The sequence below is a fragment of the Nerophis lumbriciformis genome, linkage group LG37 (genome assembly GCF_033978685.3).
Source record: "Nerophis lumbriciformis linkage group LG37, RoL_Nlum_v2.1, whole genome shotgun sequence".
Classification (NCBI taxonomy): domain Eukaryota; kingdom Metazoa; phylum Chordata; class Actinopteri; order Syngnathiformes; family Syngnathidae; genus Nerophis; species Nerophis lumbriciformis.
This window is the reverse complement of record NC_084584.2, coordinates 22,254,016-22,275,000: the sequence shown is the minus strand read 5'-3', so window position 1 is coordinate 22,275,000 and position 20,985 is coordinate 22,254,016. Positions and strand designations below refer to the sequence as shown.

General features: G+C 37.8%; 1 protein-coding gene across 1 annotated transcript in view; it reads left to right on the top strand.

Moving 5' to 3' along the window:
* Positions 1-20,047, top strand: part of txlna (taxilin alpha) — a 20,622-nt gene extending 575 nt beyond the window's left edge. Inside the window, exons 2-10 of the mRNA XM_061930955.1 lie at positions 5,880-6,285; positions 6,351-6,442; positions 6,535-6,705; positions 10,936-11,130; positions 11,206-11,325; positions 11,406-11,480; positions 11,556-11,648; positions 11,714-11,809; positions 19,056-20,047. Of these exons, the coding sequence (XP_061786939.1) occupies positions 5,889-6,285; positions 6,351-6,442; positions 6,535-6,705; positions 10,936-11,130; positions 11,206-11,325; positions 11,406-11,480; positions 11,556-11,648; positions 11,714-11,809; positions 19,056-19,328 (1,512 nt within the window). The 5' untranslated portion in view covers positions 5,880-5,888 and the 3' untranslated portion in view covers positions 19,329-20,047. The remainder of the gene's footprint in view (positions 1-5,879; positions 6,286-6,350; positions 6,443-6,534; positions 6,706-10,935; positions 11,131-11,205; positions 11,326-11,405; positions 11,481-11,555; positions 11,649-11,713; positions 11,810-19,055) is intronic.
* The last annotated feature ends 938 nt before the right edge of the window (positions 20,048-20,985 follow it).

Here is a 20,985-nt window from a genome sequence, read left to right as displayed (position 1 = left end):
TTTTTCTATGACCTATCGAAAATAGGGACCAGGAGGAAAATATATTAAATGTAAACATTTTTATTTGGGACGGCGTGGTGCAGTGGAAGAGTGGCCGTGCGCGACCCAAGGGTCCCTGGTTCAATCCCCACCTAGTACCAACCTCATCATGTCCGTTGTGTCCTGAGCAAGACATTTCACCCTTGCTCCTGATGGGTGCTTGTTAGCGCCTTGCATGGCAGCTCCCTCCATCAGTGTGTGAATGTGTGTGTGAATGGGTAAATGTGGAAGTAGTGTCAAAGCGCTTTGAGTACCTTGAAGGTAGAAAAGCGCTATACAAGTATTCCGTACAAGTTTGACGGTGTGGGCGTGTGGCACCGAATGGAGATAAGCGTCTCGACAGACGTCACAATATTTGAACAATGATGACGAAAACCGTTGTCTCTGTCGTGTCCGTGTGTAGAAAATTGTTATGCGCTTATTTTTTTATTTGATTTTGTGCGTGGCATAGATTTGCTATGCGCAGAGGACGCTTAAACAGTGCGCAATTGCACAAGCGCGCACCTTAGAGAGAACGTTGGTCACACGGCTGCGCTAGCATCACAGCTAACGTTAGCCATGCTGCTACCTCTGCTCGGGGAGGACGTATACGTATGTGACGTATGATGTGACGTGTGTAAGAAGGTGCGCTTGCTGTCTGTGAGAAGCACAGACACAGAAAAGAGTGAGAAGAGCCTGTCGTGTAATGCCAGCAGCTAAAAGCAACTGCGTGAGAATTGTGGATGTGTTGAAGGTGTGCTGGAAAATGCGGAACGGAAATTACGGAGCAGCAGAAAAGTGGAATGTATTATTTAAATCGGTGCGTAGGAAAACACGGACCGGAGTTAAACTAGATCTGGATAGGCATTTTCCCATGCCTTGCCGATACGCAATTTTTGGCAAATATCGGCAGCCGATTTGATCCAAATATCGGATCGGGACATCCCTACTACAGATGCAGCAATACAAATACCAATAGAAATAGCGCTATTGATAATGAACAATACCAATACTTTACCTTTATTATCAACAATACAGTTGTTCAAATGCAACAATACATATACGTAATGATAACTTGAGATACGAAAGAATGCAGAAAAATGGAGGGGGAGAAAGAGAAGCAACCTACATTAACCTTGTAGATTGTTATAGTAACAATAGTTTAAGGTTTGTCCGTGTGCCATGTGTTATACCCAGTTTACCCTAGGGCAACAGCGTTAATATATGTTTGATGAAACGTGATTATGTGCATGAGTGTACGTATGCATATGTACTTGTATATGTACAGAATGTGTTTATGTGTTTGTACAGTGAATGTATATGTACAGTATGTGTAAGTGTATGTTTGTATATTGAATGTGCGTGTGCATGTGCGAATTTTAAGTATGTTGTACTGTATTTGTGTATGTATGTGGGAGCGTAGGTACCTATGTATGTATGTGAGCATATGTGAAAAATATATTAAATGTAAACATTTTTATTTAAGTTATAACCTTCTAATGATAATAATCCCCTCAGCTATCAAGACAAAAAGGAAAGGAAATGTCAACACAGCCATGGAAAACACTCAATTAATGTAAACAAAATTCTAAAATATCATTATATACTTAACAATAACCTTAAGGAATTTGTAAAAAAAAAATATATTAATAAAGTGTAACAAAATAGTGCAATGTGTGAACATTTTATAGATGTATAGTATAAATGTTATAGATGTTATAGATGATATAGATGTTTCATATCGGTCGATATCAGTAATTATCAATATTTTTTATGACCTATCAAAAATAGGGACCAGGAGAAAAATATATTAAATGTAAACATTTTTATTTAAGATATAACCTTCTATTGATAATAATCCCCTCAGCTATCAATACAGAAAGGAAAGGAAAGGAAATGTCAATACAGCCATGGAAAACACTCAATTAATGTAAACAAAATTCTAAAATCTCATTAAATACTTAAGAATAACCTTAAGAAATATGGAAGAAAAAAAATTAATTAAAAATATTAATTGGTTAAAATATTAATAAAGTGTAACAAAATAGTGCAATATGTGAAAATGTTATAGGTGTATAGTATAAATGTTATAGACGATATAGATGTTTCATATCGGTTGATATCAGTAATTATTAATATTTTTTATGACCTAACGAAAATAGGGACCGGGAGAAAAATATATTAAATGTAAACATTTTTATTTAAGATATAACCTTCCATTGTTAAGAATCCCCTAAGCTATCAAGACAGAAAGGAAAGGACATGTCAACACAGCCATGGAAAACACTCTATTAATGTAAACAAAATTCTAAAATCTCATTAAATACTTAACAATAACCTTAAGGAATATGTAAAAAAAATATTAATTAAAAATATTAATTGTTTAAAATATTAATAAAGTGTAACAAAATAGTGCAATGTGTGAAAATGTTATAAATTTATAGTATAGATGTTATAGATGTTTCATATCGGTTGATATCAGTAATTATTATTTTTTTATGACCTATCGAAAATAGGGAGCGGCAGAAAAATACATTAAATGTAAAAAAATGTATTTAAGATGTAACCTTTCATTGAGAAGAATCCCCTCAGCTATCAAGACAGTAAGGAAAGGAAATGTCAACACAGCCATGGAAAACACTCAATTAATGTAAACAAAATTCTAAAATCTCATTAAATACTTAACAATAACCTTAAGGAATATGTAAAAAAAATATTAATTAAAATATTAATTGGTTAAAATATTAATAAAGTGTAACAAAATAGTGTAATGTGTGCAAATGTTATAGGTGTATAGTATAAATGTTATAGACGATATAGATGTTTCATATCGGTTGATATCAGTAATTATTCATATTTTTTATGACTTATCAAAAATAGGGACCAGGAGAAAAATATATTAAATGTAAACATTTTTATTTAAGATGTAACCTTCCATTGATAAGAATCCCCTCAGCTATCAAGACAGAAAGGAAAGGAAAGGAAATGTCAACACAGCCATGGAAAACACTCAATTAATGTAAACAAAATTCTAAAATCTCAATAAATACTTAACAATAACCTTAAGGAATATGACAAAAATAGTAATAAAGTGTAGCAAAATAGTGCAATGTGTGAAAATGTAAACAGAGAGAAACCTGAGAGGAACTGTTTTCTGCAGGTTTAGCGCCAGTACTGGTATATACAGCTGTGAATTTGGATCATTAAACATTGAATTTGGTCTGTTATTCTTTTTAAGTATAGAAAAGAATCCATGTTGTACAGTCATTATTATTTTAATATTATTGGTCCATATTAGTGATATATTTAAGTAGCACATTAGTTATATTTTTTATATAATTATGCTGACAATTTCATTGGAAAAACAATAGTTGGCAAAATGTGTGTTTTAAATTCAGTGTGAAAAAATTCACTGTAGAAAAATTTGCTGCTTCAGAAATCAAAACTCATTTGTGGTAAATTAGGACTGAAGCAATCGATCCTGTCTCAGAACCAGTTAATGATGTGTCGAGTCTCAAGTCATGTGACACGAGTCTTGCAAAACAGCATAAAAAGGCAGTTACCTCGGCTACCTGGGCATAATAAAACATAATAAACGTTTCAATGCGGCCCGCTGGATATTTCCAAATTATAAAAATTATTCCAAAGGTTAGAATCTGCACTTTTAAGTGATATACGGGTTCCTATGGTAACCCGTTCATGCCTGGTCTACTTCATGCAGACCAGGCATGAACAGCAACAAGCCTGAGACGGGAGTGACAAATGGAGTCATTTCTACATTACATTTCTCCAGAACAGTGATATTTTATTGAATATGTAGATGTTTTTTTACCTTTGCGTTCCTCCGTCTGTGTTACATCTTTGTTGTTCTTGCTCAATTATAAAATATGTTAATTAAGGAGGTGGTCTTCAGTAGAGGATCAACGTTCATATATTCCCAATATGTTTTATTGTTTGTAGTTAATATTGTCTTATTCAGTAAAAAACTAAAATTTCATTCTATTTTTGAAATGGTCTGTTGTAACGTATTTAGTATCAATACTTATTGTGTACCGTATTTTCCGCACTATAAGGCGCACCGGATTATTAGCCGCACCTTCAATGAATTACATATTTCATAACTTTGTCCACCAATAAGCCGCCCCGGATTATAAACCGCGCCTACGCTGCGCTAAAGGGAATGTCAAAAAAACAGTCAGATAGTTCAGTCAAACTTTAATAATATATTGAAAACCAGCGTTCTAACAACTCTGTCCCAAAATGTACGCAAATGTGCAATCACAAACATAGTAAAATTCAAAATGGTGTAGAGCAATAGCAACATAATGTTGCTCGAACGTTAATGTCACAACACACAAAATAAACATAGCGCTCACCTTCTGAAGTTATTCTTCATTCGTAAATCCTTCGAATTCTTCGTCTTTGGTGTCCGAATTGAAAAGTTGCGCAAGCGTGGGATCCAAAATGGCCGGTTCCGTCTCGTCGAAGTCATCGGAGTCAGTGTCGCTGTTGTTGTCCAGTAGTTCTGTGAATCCTGCCTTCCGGAAAGCTCGGACCACAGTTGTGACCGAAATATCTGCCCAGGCATTTACGATCCACTGGCAAATGTTGGCGTATGTCGTCCGGCGCTGTCTGCCCGTCTTAGTGAAGGTGTGTTCGCCTTCGGAGCTGTGTGAAAAAAGCCACCCGGCCTCTTCGCGTAAACTTCCCTTAACCACTCGCTCATCTTTTCTTCATCCATCCATCCCTTCGAGTTAGCTTTTATGATGACGCCGGCTGGAAAGGTCTCTTTTGGCAAGGTCTTCCTTTTGAATATCACCATGGGTGGAAGTTAGCATGGCAAGCTAGAACCACAGTGAAGGATGACTTCTCATTCCCTGTGGTGCGAATATTCACCGTACGTGCTCCCGTTCCACAGTGCGGTTCACAGGCATATCAGTTGCTGTGAAATACGGTAGTAATCCGTGTGCGGATGGAGAGATTGCGTCTTTTTATGAACCGGATCCTTGTCGCTTAGTAGGAGCCATTTTGTGGTCTTTACAGATGTAAACAGGAAATGAAACGTACGGTGATATCCGCGCGTTTTTTCTTCTTCTTCCGGGGGCGGGTGGTTGCTTACAGTAGAAGAAGAAGCGCTTCCTGTTCTATGGGGGCGGGTGCTTTCCTTGGCGGTTGCTTGCGTAGAAGAAGAAGCGCTTCCTGTTCTACCGGGAAAAAAGATGGCGGCTGTTTACCGAAGTTGCGAGATCGAAACTTTATGAAAATGAATCGTAATAAAGCGCACCGGGTTATAAGGCGCACTGTCAGCTTTTGAGCAAATTTGTGGTTTTTAGGTGCGCCTTATAGTGCGGAAAATACGGTAAGTGTTTGTACCGTCGTGTGATCAAATTGTATCATTTTTTTCGCTAATGTACTGCAACCTCCACTGTTTAAGGTGTTTATAAAAAGGGATCCGAGCACTACAGCAGATTAAATGGCTTATGGTGTGTAGTGCTGCATAACCTGCCTCTATGTAAGACCCTGTCACGTGACTTCAAACTTGACATCTCATTGGCTGCTTCTGAGACAGGCTTCAATTGCTTCAGTCTTAATTTACGGGAAGTGGGTCTTTTAAAAAAAAAAAAAAAACAGGCATTTTGCTAACATTTTTTTTTTCAATGAAATTGTCAGCATAATTTGATGCAAAAATATTCAGTTCACAAAATTCAAACTAAAACAATTATGATACATAGTTTAGTGTCAAAAAAGCATTTGTAATAAGGACACACATTAACCTCTATAATGGAATAATAGGTTTATTTTGTATGACTAAGAGCTCAAATACTGTACAGTAGATAATCTCATGTGTTCTTTACAAACAGAAACCGGATATGGAGAAGCAAGACACGGAGGAGTCAGTCGCCTCGGGCAACGAGGATGCCCCCTCTACCGTAGAGGGACCGGAGCCACCCGGGATTGCCAAAGACAGCCTAGATGGTGACCTTAAAGAATCTGAAATGCCTTCTCAAAGTGACGAGGCGATGTCCGAAGACATGTTAGTTCAGCTTCGGTGCGACGAGCTAAGCCGGCAGCTGGAGGACATCCTCGGCATCTACTGCAGACAGAGCGGTTCTAACGATGCCGGCGCCCTCGCCAACGGCCAGTTGCACAGTCCTGAGCTAAACGGGGTGGAGAAAGAGGATGGCAGGCCGGGCAGATCCAAGGGCGGCAGCGGCGGGGAGAAGCAACACAAGAAGATGCAGGAGAAGAAGAAAGTAAAGGGTTTAGGTAAGGAGTAGTTTTCGTCTTTTTCGACGTGAAAGTAAGTTGTTTTTTGTTTTTTTTCTATGCAGGCAAAGAAATCACTCTTCTCATGCAGACTCTCAACACTTTGAGCACGCCAGAGGAGAAGCTAGCAGGCCTCTGTAAGAAGTATGCTGAACTGGTGAGAACTTCCTTCTTCCTTTTCTAGCTTTTCCTCAAGACTTTATGATGTCTTTTATTCACTCAATTGTGCGTGTGTGTGTTTTTTTTAAGCTGGAAGAGCACCGCGACAGCCAGAAGCAGATGCGAGCGTTGCAGAAGAAGCAGACCCAGCTGGTGCAGGAGAAGGACAACCTGAGGAACGATCACAGCAAGGCCATCCTGGCTCGCAGCAAGCTGGAGAGTCTCTGCAGGGAGCTGCAAAGACACAATCGCTCACTCAAGGTCCACAGCAGCATAAACACTCAAATAACAAACCAAATTCAAATTATTTATGACCTTCAAACTTATTTTATTACTATGGAATACGTCTGTATGAAGACAACTGTTGTTCTCAAAACTTTTGTGACAATTTTTGATATACAGTCACAAGAAAAAAGAGATTGACTCACAGAATATTTTGTCTTTTTCATTTATTCTAGTAACATAACTTTTCAAATAGAAAACAATGAAATTAATGTAAAAATATGATTGTATTTTTAAAATGATATATAATATCAATTATATGTAATTGCCGCAAAAAAAAATCCTCATATTCTGACTTTTTTGGCAAATAAATACAACTATTCTGGTAACATTGTGAAGTTTCAAATACGAAAAATACAACGCTAGCTAGCTTACTTGTTGTGGCCTACTTTTGCTCTAAGAGCCACAATGTTGATGGCTTTTTACTTTGCTGCTAATCAAAGTAAAGACTGTTAGTTCCGAACCATTTGTACTTGTATAGTATTATTATTAATATAACATATCATTAGTATATAATAAGTATTATATTATTAGTAGCCAACGAAGCTGTGTTTTGGGCTTGACGGCTGTAAACAGAGGTCACAACACCGAAAGTATATTACCTGAAGGGGTGTGGCTATAGTATAGAGTTGCCAAATGGGAAATGTTTTCAGAGTTCTTTGCATGCATGTTATAGAATTTTACATTACATTTTCAATAATAATAAGGTTCATAAATTAACCCCCCAACATTTTTTTAACTCCATTGTACATTACATGGGTAGTGTGTCAAAATAGCGATATATAAATATAGAAATGACTATATCGTGATATCGAGTACACGTTCTCACGCAGTTGCTTTTAGCTGCGGGCATTACACTACAGGCTCTCCTCCTCTTTCCTTCTCACAGACAGACAAGCGCACCTTCTTACACACGTCACATACTCCCCGAGCAGAGAGGTAGAGGCATGGGTAAAATTAGCTGTGATGCTAGCGGAGTGGTGCGAGCGCTAATACAGGAGAAAGAAGGTGCGAATCTGGTAACAAATGGAGGAATAATTAATTCCCAAGAAAAACAGTCCGTCTGGCGGTAGTTTGGCTTCAAGTGGGAATATGTCGAACAGACAACCGTAATTTGTCAAGTGTGGGGCAAAAGCGTTGCTACAAAAAGTAACAAACAGTTCAGGGTGTCCCAAGTTACCGGAGTGTGTTCGGTAAGGAGGAGGAGTTTTGTCCCTCCAGAGTTGCCGTAGGGTGTGTGTGGTTGTGGCAGGAGGTGTGTGAAGTTGACATTAAAGAAGCGGTGGCTACGAACCTGCTCTAATGTCTCTCGTTTATTATTTTATTAGATAAGTACACTGTATAGGCAAACACAGGACACTCGGCTCTATGTAGCATCATTTGAAAAGTCACCTGCTAGAGAATGAAGAGTGCTTACTCCGCACGTCAACATCTCCGTTTGGTGCCACACGCCCACACCATCAAAATGCAGAGGCAAACCTTTCCAGATCAACACCGTATGAAAAAAATAGTGATTTTTTTTTTTAGTTGTGATTTCCTTCTCTGCATGAAAGTTTAAAAGTAGCATATATTAATGCAGTATGAAGAAGAATGTTTTAATGTAGACACATAGAATCATCATACTGCTGTGATTATATGCATCAAGTGTTCATTCAAGGCTAAGGCAAAATATCGAGATATATATATCGTGTATCGCGATATGGTCTTGAAATATCGCGATATTTAAAAAAGGCAATATCGCCCAGCCCTATGTCAAAATGTCAAAAATACAGCGAAAAGAGCTTGGTCGATGAGAATAAATTTAACGGTGAAATACAGTATAGAAATCCACCCAATTGCAGGAAATGTAATTTGTATTTTAAATGTTTTCTTTCGGAGCATGACAGCACTTCATGCCGATAAAATTTTTTCTTTTTTACGTCAGTTTTCCCTCCTTTTTCTTCTTCTTTTTTTTCCTCAGATGGTCTGATCATGACCTTTTCGGCAAAAAACTATTTTATTGCAGTAAGATTACAACATTTATAAATACAACTTATTTGATGTATTATTACAACTGTATTCTTGGAAAAAATAATTGTATGTATATTGATGTTGCTAAGATATGTTTCCCTAAAAATGTTATTATTGTAATGCTATTTTTTGTTTTTTGCAATTTTGCGCTCAAATAATTTTCACTTTTTTGGCGAAAAAATACTACTATCTCAGTAACATTATGACCAAAAAATACAACTTAAATGATATTTTATTAAACTGTATTTTTGGGCAAAAAAATATTAAATATATTTAAAAGGGGACGGCGTGGCGCAGTGAGAGAGTGGCCGTGCGCAACCCGAGGGTCACTGATTCAATCCCCACCTAGTACCAACCTCGTCATGTCCGTTGTGTCCTGAGCAAGACACTTCACCCTTGCTCCTGATGGGTGCTGGTTAGCGCCTTGCATGGCAGCTCCCTCCATCAGTGTGTGAATGTGTGTGTGAATGGGTAAATGTGGAAGTAGTGTCAAAGCGCTTTGAGTACCTTGAAGGTAGAAAAGCGCTATACAAGTACAACCCATTTATCATTTATTTATTTAAAAATATATATATATATGTATATTATTGTCAATAATGAAAACATGTTAACATTTATTCCTACTGTGATTTTTTTTCTTCAAAAATGCAATTTTAATTCTCACAGCATTGTGACCTTTTTGGTTACAGAAATACAACTTGATTTCTATATTAATAGTACAACTGTATGTTTAAAAAAATGAATGAAATATGAAGATATTTTTCACAAAAAATCGTCTTGTAATCGCATTTACTTTTTTGCAATTGCAAATTTACTTGCATATTGTTAAGACCTTTTTAGCAAAAAATCCATCTTAATTCTAGTGAGAATACAACATTTGAAAATACAACTTATTTCATGTAATGTTACAACTTTATTCTTGGAAAATAGAATTAAATGTATATTTCTGTCATTAAGTTACTTTCCTCAAAACCTTTACTAACAAAATCTGTTTACTTTTTTCTTTAAAATGCAATTATATTCTCACAATATTGTGACTTTTGGCGAAAAAACACAACTTTATTCTCGTAAGATTACAACATTTATAAATATAACAAAATTTGTGTAATATCACTATAATTTTATGTATATTGTTATCGCAAAGATATTTTTTACAAAATGTTTTCTTTTTGTAATGCTATTATTTTTATTTATTTAATTAAATTTTGCTTACATATACCGTAATAACTTTTTTGGTGAAAAAATAAAATGATTTCGGTAACATTACGACTAAAAAAAACATTGTGTTTTCGGAAAAAGTTATTTCATATATTGTCGCAAATATATTTTTTTACTAAAATTGTTATTCTAAAAATGCTTTTTTGTTTTTTTTAATGCAATTTTGCTCTTTTATGATATTCACTTTTTTGGTGATAAAATAAAACAATTTTGCTAACATTACGACAAAAAAAACACAAACTGATATTCTATCAAACTGTATTTTTGAAAAAAAGTTTATAAATATATCAACCATATTTAGAAATATTTATTATTTTCATTAGTGAAAACAATTCAAATTTATTTGTGTAATCTGATTACTTTTTTCTCGAAACATGCAATTTTATTCTCACAATATTGTGCGCTTTTTGGAAAAAAATACAACTTAATTCTATATTAATGTAACAATTGTATTCTTGAAAAAATAAATTACATATATTAAGATATTTTTCCTAAATATGTTCTTTTCGTAATCTGAATACTTTTTGAAAATGAACATTTATTTGCATATTTTTAGGACATTTTTTGCAAGAAATGCAATTTAATTCTAGTAAGAGTACAACATTAATTTAAACAGTTTGATACAATATTCCATATGTATTTTTTTATATATAAGTATGTATGAATTTAATATTCTTTCTTAAAAATTCCTTTTTTTGAAAATGTATTTGCATATTGTTAAGACTTTCCATAATTCCTATATTCTGTTTTCTTTACTGAAAAATACAAACACTTTTTTCTCTTCACATTACAATTATTTTCTCTTTATCGTGTGTGTGCGTAATGTTTTCACACAATCTTTTTTTAAATTTTTACTTTGTACATTTTTTGGCACAGCATAATCATAATTTTACAACGCCATAGTGAGCAGATGAAAAATAATCTCTTTTTTTGCATGTTTGCTGTATTGTGAGATGAGTCTAAGGCATGTTGTGTCCACAGGAGGAAGGCATACAGAGGACTCGTCTGGAGGAGGAGAAAAGAAAGGAGGTGACGTCACATTTCCAGGTGACGATCAATGACATCCAGGTGCAGATGGAGCAGCACAACGAGAGGAACGCCAGCTTGCGGCAGGAGAACACGGAGCTGTCGGAGAAGCTGAAGAAGCTGTACGAGCAATACAAGTTACGTGAGGAGGTGCGTTGCCGCCTCCATTACTAACAATAGATCACTGAACGTTTGGCTGCTGACTTTGCTGGCATTGTGTCGCAGCACATTGACAAAGTGGTGAAGCACAAGGAACTGCAGCAGCAGCTGGTGGACACCAAACTTAACCAGGCGGAGGAGATGCTCTTAGAGTCGGAGGAACACCACAACAAAGAGAAAGATTTTGTAATTATTATTATTGTGATTACAAAAGATATCACAACGCACTATTAGCTGATAACCACTAAGCGACTTTCTGTCCTCAGCTGCTGAAAGAAGCGGTGGAGTCTCAGCGGATGTGCGAGCTGATGAAGCAGCAGGAAGGTCACCTGAAGCAGCAGGTAAGCCTCCTCCTCCTCCTCCTCACACGTCACGGTGAAGACATCATCTTTTATCCTTGTTCTGTGCCTTGGCAGCTGTCTCTCTACAACGACCAGTTTGAGGAGTTCCAGACCACCTTGACCAAAAGCAACGAGGTCTTCACCACCTTCAAGCAGGAGATGGAGAAGGTAAGGCCTTGTCCAGTTCTCTCGTCTCCCGCCTGACCCCCTCTATTCTGCCAAAACGCTCACAGATGACCAAGAAGATCAAGAAGCTGGAGAAGGAGACAGCCATGTATCGCTCCAGGTGGGAGAGCAGCAACAAGGCTCTTCTGGAGATGGCTGAGGAGGTAAAGCATCGCTTGATAACAACACTGCAGACAAGGTTGCTTTTCCAATATTAGTCCACATAATCGACTATTCTTAAAATTCACAGTAACAAATATGTTATTGTGGACATGTCGCTTATTTAACAGGCCTGTGAAATTTTTGCAGAAACGCAAAAGTCTGCGTTTTTAAACATTAATTTTAGTGTTAATATATCACTTCCGCTTTTCTTTTTTTTTAGATGAAATATCTAAAAATAAGATCCATACAAAATTTGTTGAACGCTCACCTCAGCCGCAGGTACTCGCTGTTCCTCTTGCCTTAACACCGCAGTGAGTTGCAGGACGTGAAGACGATCAGGGACACCGAAACAAGCTTGCTAGTTGTTGTCGCCTCCGTTTGCTCTACGAGCCACAAAGTTAACAGCTTTCTACTTTGCTGCTAAACATATTTGGATGATTATAATCTGAGCACTGTTAGTTCCGAACCAGTTATAGCTCAAGAGCATTTATTACTAGCCAGCGAGAAGGAATATTTTTGACGTGACTGATGTAAACACAGTATTTTACCTGAGCACCCTCGGGTAATTGGAAACTTTTTTTGAGTTATTTCATGCATGTTATAGAATTTTACATTATATTTTCAATGTTAATAGTGTTAGTAAATTATTTACTAAAAGAACAAAACATTTTGTGGTACATGACATGGGACATGTAAGCCAAACGACATGAGAATAAATCTAAAGGTAAAATATAGTGTAGAAATGCACCCAATTGCAGGAAGGTTTTTTTTTACTCTCTAACGGTACTCTTGTGCCTGAATTAATTGTTAGACCGCCAAGAATGTTTATGTTTACACTTTTAACAGTAAATAATTGTGGCCAAATAACCCAAACAGTACTAAATAAAAAAACATGTTTTAGACCAAATATTATGTTTACAGGACATCTTGCACTTTAAGTCTGATGATTTAGCCATCAATCTAGAAGTTGTGACATTCAATTTATACCCAGTGATGGAGACAAAGACGACAACCGCAGACGGTGTGTGCAGACAGCAACTATTCTTTTTAACCCTTCATGTGGCTTATGATTATTCCTAATTTAAACAGGACACTATAATCCTCCTATCAGTCATCATTGAAGTAAGAGCAGACATTGTACAGTAAGCGATCGTTTTATTATGTTCATAGTTTGTATTTCTTGTTTTAGCACTTAGCAATACTGCTACATGATGCTTAGTGTTTGACTAAAGCTGGAGCTGTTTAGCAGACCTTCTAAAATTTGTAGCTTGTCCTTCTTATATTCAGGGTCAAAAATATAAGATTCTGAATCATAATTTTTCCCAAAGTAATCTGCTTGATTAGCAGTGTTGTTGATGGGGAAGGGATCTTTGGTTACCCACCTCTACATCATGTGACCGCTAATGCTCATTATTTCTTGAAATGGCTAGGGAATCTCTGTGATATTGATACTATTTTAATCATTCCTATTTACACGCAAACCTTGTAAGTCTTTCGGTGTTATAAATCAGATACCGGTTATATGATAATAGCTCCAATATAAAGGAAACTTGTTTTTCTACTCTACTGTTTTTTTAAAGTACGAGTTTGAGAGATAATGAGCTATGCAGTCGCTTGATCGTGTGACGTAGAGGTAGGAACCACAGATCCCTTCATCACCAACAACAATGCAAATCATGCAGACTTAGTGAGAACCAACAACCGTCACTTTGGGAAAAATTATGATCCAGATATTGTTGATCCTGAATGTAAGGAGGATGAGCAACAAGTTTTATAGGGTCACCTAAACAGATCCAGCTTTAGTGAAACACTAAGCATCATGTAGCAGTATTGCTAAGTGCTAAACAAGAAATACAAACTACAAACATAATAAAACGTACAATGTCTGCTCTTACATCGATGACGACTGATATGATGTCCATATCTTCCCGTTTAAATGGAGAATTAATCATGATGCACACAAAGGGTTTACAATAAAGAGTCTCCCTGCATGTAGACACCGCCTTTGGTTTGGTGTGTTTGTGTCCATCTTCGAGTATGAATTGAATGTCACAGGTGACCAATTTATAGATTTGTAGCTAATTCCTCCTAATATCCAGATGAGAGGCATGATTTATAATCTAGATCAATCCGCCGCTGAAAAATAGTTCGTCTGTGTTTGCGCTTATAAAAACAACATTGCAAATATTTGATTAATATTCAGGTCACGATATGTATAAAGACCTATGGTTGGCGGGTTTTAACTGGTTATTTAGAAGGTTTTGTGGGTGGGAGAGAGAGCCTCCATATGACGGACTATTTATGTATTTATTTATTTACGACCTAGAATGCATAACAACAAAGGAAAACATTTTGTTAATGTCTTGTAAAGGGATTGTGAATGATAGACAGCACATTTATGTCTAATTTGTGCACATTTCCATTACAACTGATCTGATTCTATAGTCAGAGTGCAAAAGTGTTACTCCAGTGACGTCAATCTACGGAAATTACCGAAGACATTCGTAGCTGAATATTCAAAATGGCTGACTGAATTTGTGATATTTTGTGATGTTTTTTTCACATACTTTGGTTTAATGGATACAATGAAACACAATTGAGCATATAAAGTCAACTTTTCTTTCCAATTACACTAGCAAATTTTTCAATTAAAAAAAAAACTGATGTAAATAGATCAAATAGGCATTGAAAGGGTTAAAATTAGGGGGGGAAAATTACATGTTTGCTATTTTTGTATTTACGATTGAAGTTGATTGAAAGATTTTATAAAAAAAAAAAAAAAGGTTCCAAACATGTTTTATACACTCTTAAAGGCCTACTGAAATGCGATTTTCTTATTTAAACGGGGATAGCAGGTCCATTCTATGTGTCATACTTGATCATTTCGCGATATTGCCATATTTTTGCTGAAAGGATTTAGCAGATGATATGCACGTGACGTCACCGGTTGTGGAGCTCCTCACATCTGCACATTGTTTACAATCATGGCCACCAGCAGCGAGAGCGATTCGGACCGAGAAAGCGACGATTTCCCCATTAATTTGAGCAAGGATGAAAGATTTGTGGATGAGGAAAGTGAGAGTGAAGGACTAGAGGGCAGTGGGAGCGATTCAGATAGGGAAGATGCTGTGAGAGGCGGGTGGGACCTCAGCTGGGAATGACTAAAACAGTAAATAAACACAAAACTCTATTAGCCACAACACAACCAGGCTTATATTTAATATGCCACAAATGAATCCCGCATAACAAACACCTCCCCCCTCCCGTCCATATAACCCGCCAATACAACTCAAACACCTGCACAACACACTCAATCCCGCAGCCCAAAGTACCGTTCACCTCCCCAAAGTTCATACAGCACATATATTTCCCCAAAGTCCCCAAAGTTATGTACGTGACATGCACATAGCGCAGCGTTTCTCAAAGTGTGGGGCGCGCCCCACTGGTGGGGAATAGAGACATGACAGGTGGGGCGCGAGGAACGGGAGGGAATTTCACTTTACCGTAATTTTATTTATTTTTATTTTTTTTAGATTTTTTTTTTTTTTTTACTATGCTTTCATTTTCTATACACACTGTAAATCACTTTGTGATTCTGTCTGTGAAATCCGCTATATAAATAAATGTAAATTACTTATTTTTCCTGTAGGCTTTACATTTCTAGGTAGGAGCAAAAGTTTGACAGACATAGCAACAGTAACTAATGGGGGCGGGGCTAAGCGGAACAAACTTGACGAGACAAGCGCAGCAAAATGAAAAGCTGTCCCACTGTCAAACGACACAGTTGCGAGACGTATATGCGACATTGCAAGTGATCTTGAGGAACAACTCGCAGACAAATTAAAAGAAAGTCGTTTTGCTTTACAAGTGGACGAAGCTACTGACAGCAATAAAGACTGCCTGTTCATCGCATACGTACGCTTTGTGAATGGCGAGTCACTGTGCGAGGATTTTCTGTTTTGCAAATACATAAAAAATAGAGCCACTGCTGATGAGCTGTTCAAGATAATGGACAGTTTCCTCAAAGAACACGACCTAAATGGGAAAACTGTGTGGGATTTTGCTCTGATGGCGCACAGACCATGGCAGGGTCAAGAAACAGGCTGCAGGCTCTAATAAAGAGGGTTGCGCCAAATGCGCATTGGACACACTGTGTCATTCACCGGGAAGAACTCGCGTCATGGCAGCTCAGCCCCGAACTCAATGAGGTTTTAACAGATGTGAGCGCGGTAAATTTGATCAAAACACGACCACTGAAAGCGCGACTGTTCTCTGCACTGTGTGAGGAAATGGGAGCTGATCATACAGCCGTGCTGTTTCACCATACTTGCCAACCTTGAGACCTCCGATTTCGGGAGGTGGGGGTGGGGGCGTGGTTAAGAGGGGAGGAGTATATTTACAGCTAGAATTCACCAAGTCAAGTATTTCACATATATATATATATATATATATATATATATATAAGAATACTTGACTTTCAGTGAATTCTAGCTATATATATATATATATATATATATATAAGAGAAATACTTGAATTTCAGTGTTCATTTATTTACACATATACACACACATAACACTCATCTACTCATTGTTGAGTTAAGGGTTGAATTGTCCATCCTTGTTCTATTCTCTGTCACTATTTTTCTAACCATGCTGAACACCCTCTCTGATGATGCATTCTGCTTCGTCTCCTTGTTGTGTGCGCAGTTGTGCACTGCACTCTCTAAAAGCCCTAGATGTTAATGTCACATATGCATGTACATTAGATGACAGTATTGCCCTGTTTAAGAGTGTCACAACATTGCTGTTTACGGCAGACTAACTGCTTTACGGTAGACGAAAACGTGACTGCTGTTGTTGTGTGTTGTTGCCGTGCTGGGAGGACGTTAATGAAACTGCCTAACAATAAACCCACGTAAGAAACCAAGAACTCGCCCTCGATCATTCTACAGTTATAACGTGATTGGGCAGGCACGCTGTTTATATTGTGGGAAAGCGGACGTGAAAACATGCTGTCGACACGTCACTCATGTACGCCTGAATTTCGGGAGATTTTCGGGAGACAATTTGTCCCGGGAGGTTTTCGGGAGAAGCGCTGAATTTCGGGAGTCTCCCGGAAAATCCGGGAGGGTTGGCAAGTATGTGTTTCACAGTGAAGCAAGGTGGCTCTCCCGGGGCAAAGTGCTGTCACTTGCCCTGTCTTGCCAAATGCATAGCTCCTCCTTTTTTTTGCAAAGATTGCAAAGTGGCACTTTTATTTTATTTATTTTGAACTTGATGCAAGTTATTTGATTTATTATTGAACTTGATGCAAGTTATAACACTTTTATTTTATTTATTATTGAACTTGATGCAAGTTATAACACTTTTATTTGATTTATTATTGAACTTGATGCAAGTTATAACACTTTTTTTTTATTTATTATTGAACTTGATGCAAGTTATAACACTTTTGTTTTATTTATTATTGAACTTGATGCAAGTTATTTTATTTATTATTGAACTTGATGCAAGTTATACCAGGCAGCACGGTGGAAGAGGGGTTAGTGCATCTGCCTCACAATACGAAGGTCCTGAGTAGTCTTGGGTTCAATCCCGGGCTCGGGATCTTTCTGTGTGGAGTTTGCATGTTCTCCTCGTGACTGCGTGGGTTCCCTGCGGGTACTCCGGCTTCCTCCCACCTCCAAAGACATGCACCTGGGGAAAGGTTGATTGGCAACACTAAATTGGCCCTAGTGTGTGAATGTGAGTGTGAATGTTGTCTGTCTATCTGTGTTGGCCCTGCGATGAGGTGGCGACTTGTCCAGGGTGTACCCCACCTTCCGCCCGATTGTAGCTGAGATAGGCTCCAGCGCCCCCCGCGACCCCAAAGGGAATAAGCGGTAAAAAATGAATGGATGGATGGGCAAGTTATACCACAACTGCACAGTTATTTTATTCATTGTTGAACTTGATGTTATTTTATGTTATTGAGTTTGAATGTATACAACTTGATGTTACTTGATGTTCAATAAATTTGAAAATGTTAGGCTTGGCATTAGCGTTCTGTTAGGCCGATGGGGGCAGGTGGGGCTTGAAAACTCCCCCTTGTCCAAAGTGGGGAATGACAAAAAAAGTTTGAGAACCACTGACATAGCGGCACGCACGTACAGGCAAGCGATCAAATGTTTGGAAGCCGCAGCTGCATGCGTACTCAAGGTACCGTGTCTGCGCATCCAACTCAAAGTCCTCCTGGTAAGAGTCTCTGTTGTCCCAGTTCTCCACAGGCCAATGGTAAAGCTTGACTGTCATCTTTCGGGAATGTAAACAATGAAACACCGGCGGTGTTTGTGTTGCTGCAGTCGGCCGCAATACGCCTCTTCCCACCTACAGCTTTCTTATTTGCTGTCTCCATTGTTCATTGAACAAATTGCAGAAGATTCACCAACACAGATGTCCAGAATACCGTGGAATTTTGCGATGAAAACAGACGACTTAATAGCTGGCCACCATGCTGTTCCAAAATGTCCACTACAATCCGTGACGTCATGCCCAGACGTCATCATACCGAGACGTTTTCAGCAGGATATTTCGGCGCGAAATTTAAAATTGCACTTTAGTAAGCTAACCCGGCCGTATTGGCATGTGTTGCAATGTTAAGATTTCATCATTGATATATAAACTATCAGACTGCGTGGTCGGTAGTAGTGGGTTTCAGTAGGCCTTTAACTCCAAGGACTTTTTCGTCCTGTAGCTACACTGGCCAAAAAAAAGATGTTCCAAGTGTATGTTTGTATATGAAAGTGTAAAATTAAACATGAACAAATCATTTCCTATGGAGTACCACAACCAAAGCCTTATTTTCACTGCGACAAGTGTAAACACGCCATACAAACGTCTTTGGCTTTATCAACCGGTGTGGCTCGGTTGATAGAGCGGCCGTGCCAGCAACTTGAGGGTTCCAGGTTCGATTCCTGCTTCCGCCATCCTAGTCACAGCCGTTGTGTCCTTGGGCAAGACACTTTACCTTTACCACTAAACCCTTGCGGTTTAAATGTAGCTTCAAGATGTAGATAATGGGTTTCACTATGAAAAGCGCTTTCAGTCACTAGAGAAAAAGTGCTACATAAATTGAATTCACTTCACTTTGAAACCAATTTCTGTCTCGTTTTTTTGCATTCTAGTTGTAAAATAAAATTAACAGTTGTCTGTCAGATTGTCTACTTTGGGACAGTGGAAACATCAGCAAATGTCATGTTTTATCACCAGAAATCCGTACGGGATCGTGACTTCGAGGCCCTACAGGGCAAAGTCCAGCGCTTGGAGAAGTTGCGGCGGGCCCTCAAAGCGGAGCGTAACGAACTAAACAAGAAGGTACAGAACCTCAGCGGCACCTCCGAAGCACCCGCCGCCGACTCTCCTTCCCCTCCACCGACAGACTCTCCTCTCGAGGGCGGTGGCGACGGCTTGGAAGCAACCAGAAGCCCTGACACCCCTGAACTGAACACAGATGTGCTGCAGCCCGTCACCTCACAGGAATGATTTGTACTTCCCGGAGAGAGCAGCGACCTTTTAGGATGACTTCCTTATCATTTACGTGCACATTGACTGTGAATCACTTAAGTATGAACATGATTTACAGCAATATAGCGCCATTCAAATGGTACTTTAAGTACTGTGTACGTAAACCTCAGCAGCGCTAACTAATGTTACATTCCTCCTTTCACAACGTTTTATTGCTTGCAGAGCCCATAACACACACACACACACACACACACACACACACACACACACACACACACACATTGAGGTCCATTATTAATCTGCAGTATTGTCAATTCTCTAAGGATTTCAAATAATTAGCCAGGATGAATGTTTTCACACATTTTGCAGTGTTCAGGGACCGCTATGCAACACGTTGTGTTGATTCTGTGGCAGTCTGAAGTAAAAAAAAAAAAAACAGCACTTACAATGTACCTTGTACCATGCTGTGGTCCAAGTCGTAGTCAGGACTACGACTTGGACTCGTAGTCATGGAGCCATGTTTAAAATGTAAATGTGGTCGTCCCCACGCCCCGCTGAACAAACATGTCATTATTTTTGCTAAATTCTAGCTATGATGTAGCACATCCTCCCACATCTCATAAAAATGTATTGAACATTTAAAGGAACCAAATATTTTCCTTGTCATTTCCTTTGCTCTGATTTTGTCATTTGACCTGTTTTTTTTTGTTAAATAAAATATCTTAAGAGTCTATAAATCACTTGGTGGGTTTTTTTTTTTTAACAACTTAACAGTTTTGCTCGACAATGATTGATTGATTGATTGAAACTTTTATTAGTAGATTGCACAGTACAGTACATATTCTGTACAATTGACCACCAAATGGTAACACTCAAATAAGTTTTTCAACTTGTTTAAATCAGGGTCCACGTTAATCAATTCATGGTAAACATTGTTGAATAAACATGAAACATTGTTGAATAAATTAATAGTGTAATTATCTAAAAACTAGGGATGTCCAATAATGGCTTTTTGCCAATATCCGATATTCCGATATTGTCCAACTCTTTAATTACCGATACCGATATCAACCAATATATACATTCGTGGAATTAACACATTATGCCTAATTTGGACAACCAGGTATGGTGAAGATAAGGTACTTTTAAAATATAAACTAAAATAAGATAAATAAATTAAAAACATTTTCTTCAATAAAAAAGAAAGTAAAACAATATAAAAACGGTTACATAGAAACTAGTAATTATTGAAAATGAGTAAAATTAACTGTTAAAGGTTAGTACCAGCAGCACGCACAATCATGTGTGCTTACGGACTGTATCCCTTCCAGACTGTATTGATATATATTGATATATAATGTAGAAACCCGAATATTAATAACAGAAAGAAACAACCCTTTTGTGTAAATGGAGGAGGGAGTTTTTTGGGGGTTGGTGCACTAATTGTAAGTGTAGCTTGTGTTTTTTATGTTGAAAAAATAATTTAAAAGAAACACAAAATAACGATACCGATAATTTAAAAAAAAACAATACCGATAATTTCCGATAATACATTTTAACGCATTTATCTCTACTAAAAACACTTATTGAGAAGAGACTACTTGGAGGGGGGGAAGACGAGAGGAGTCCAATTAAATCGTGGCACTTTGTCCTCCAAAACGCTAAAGGGCACACT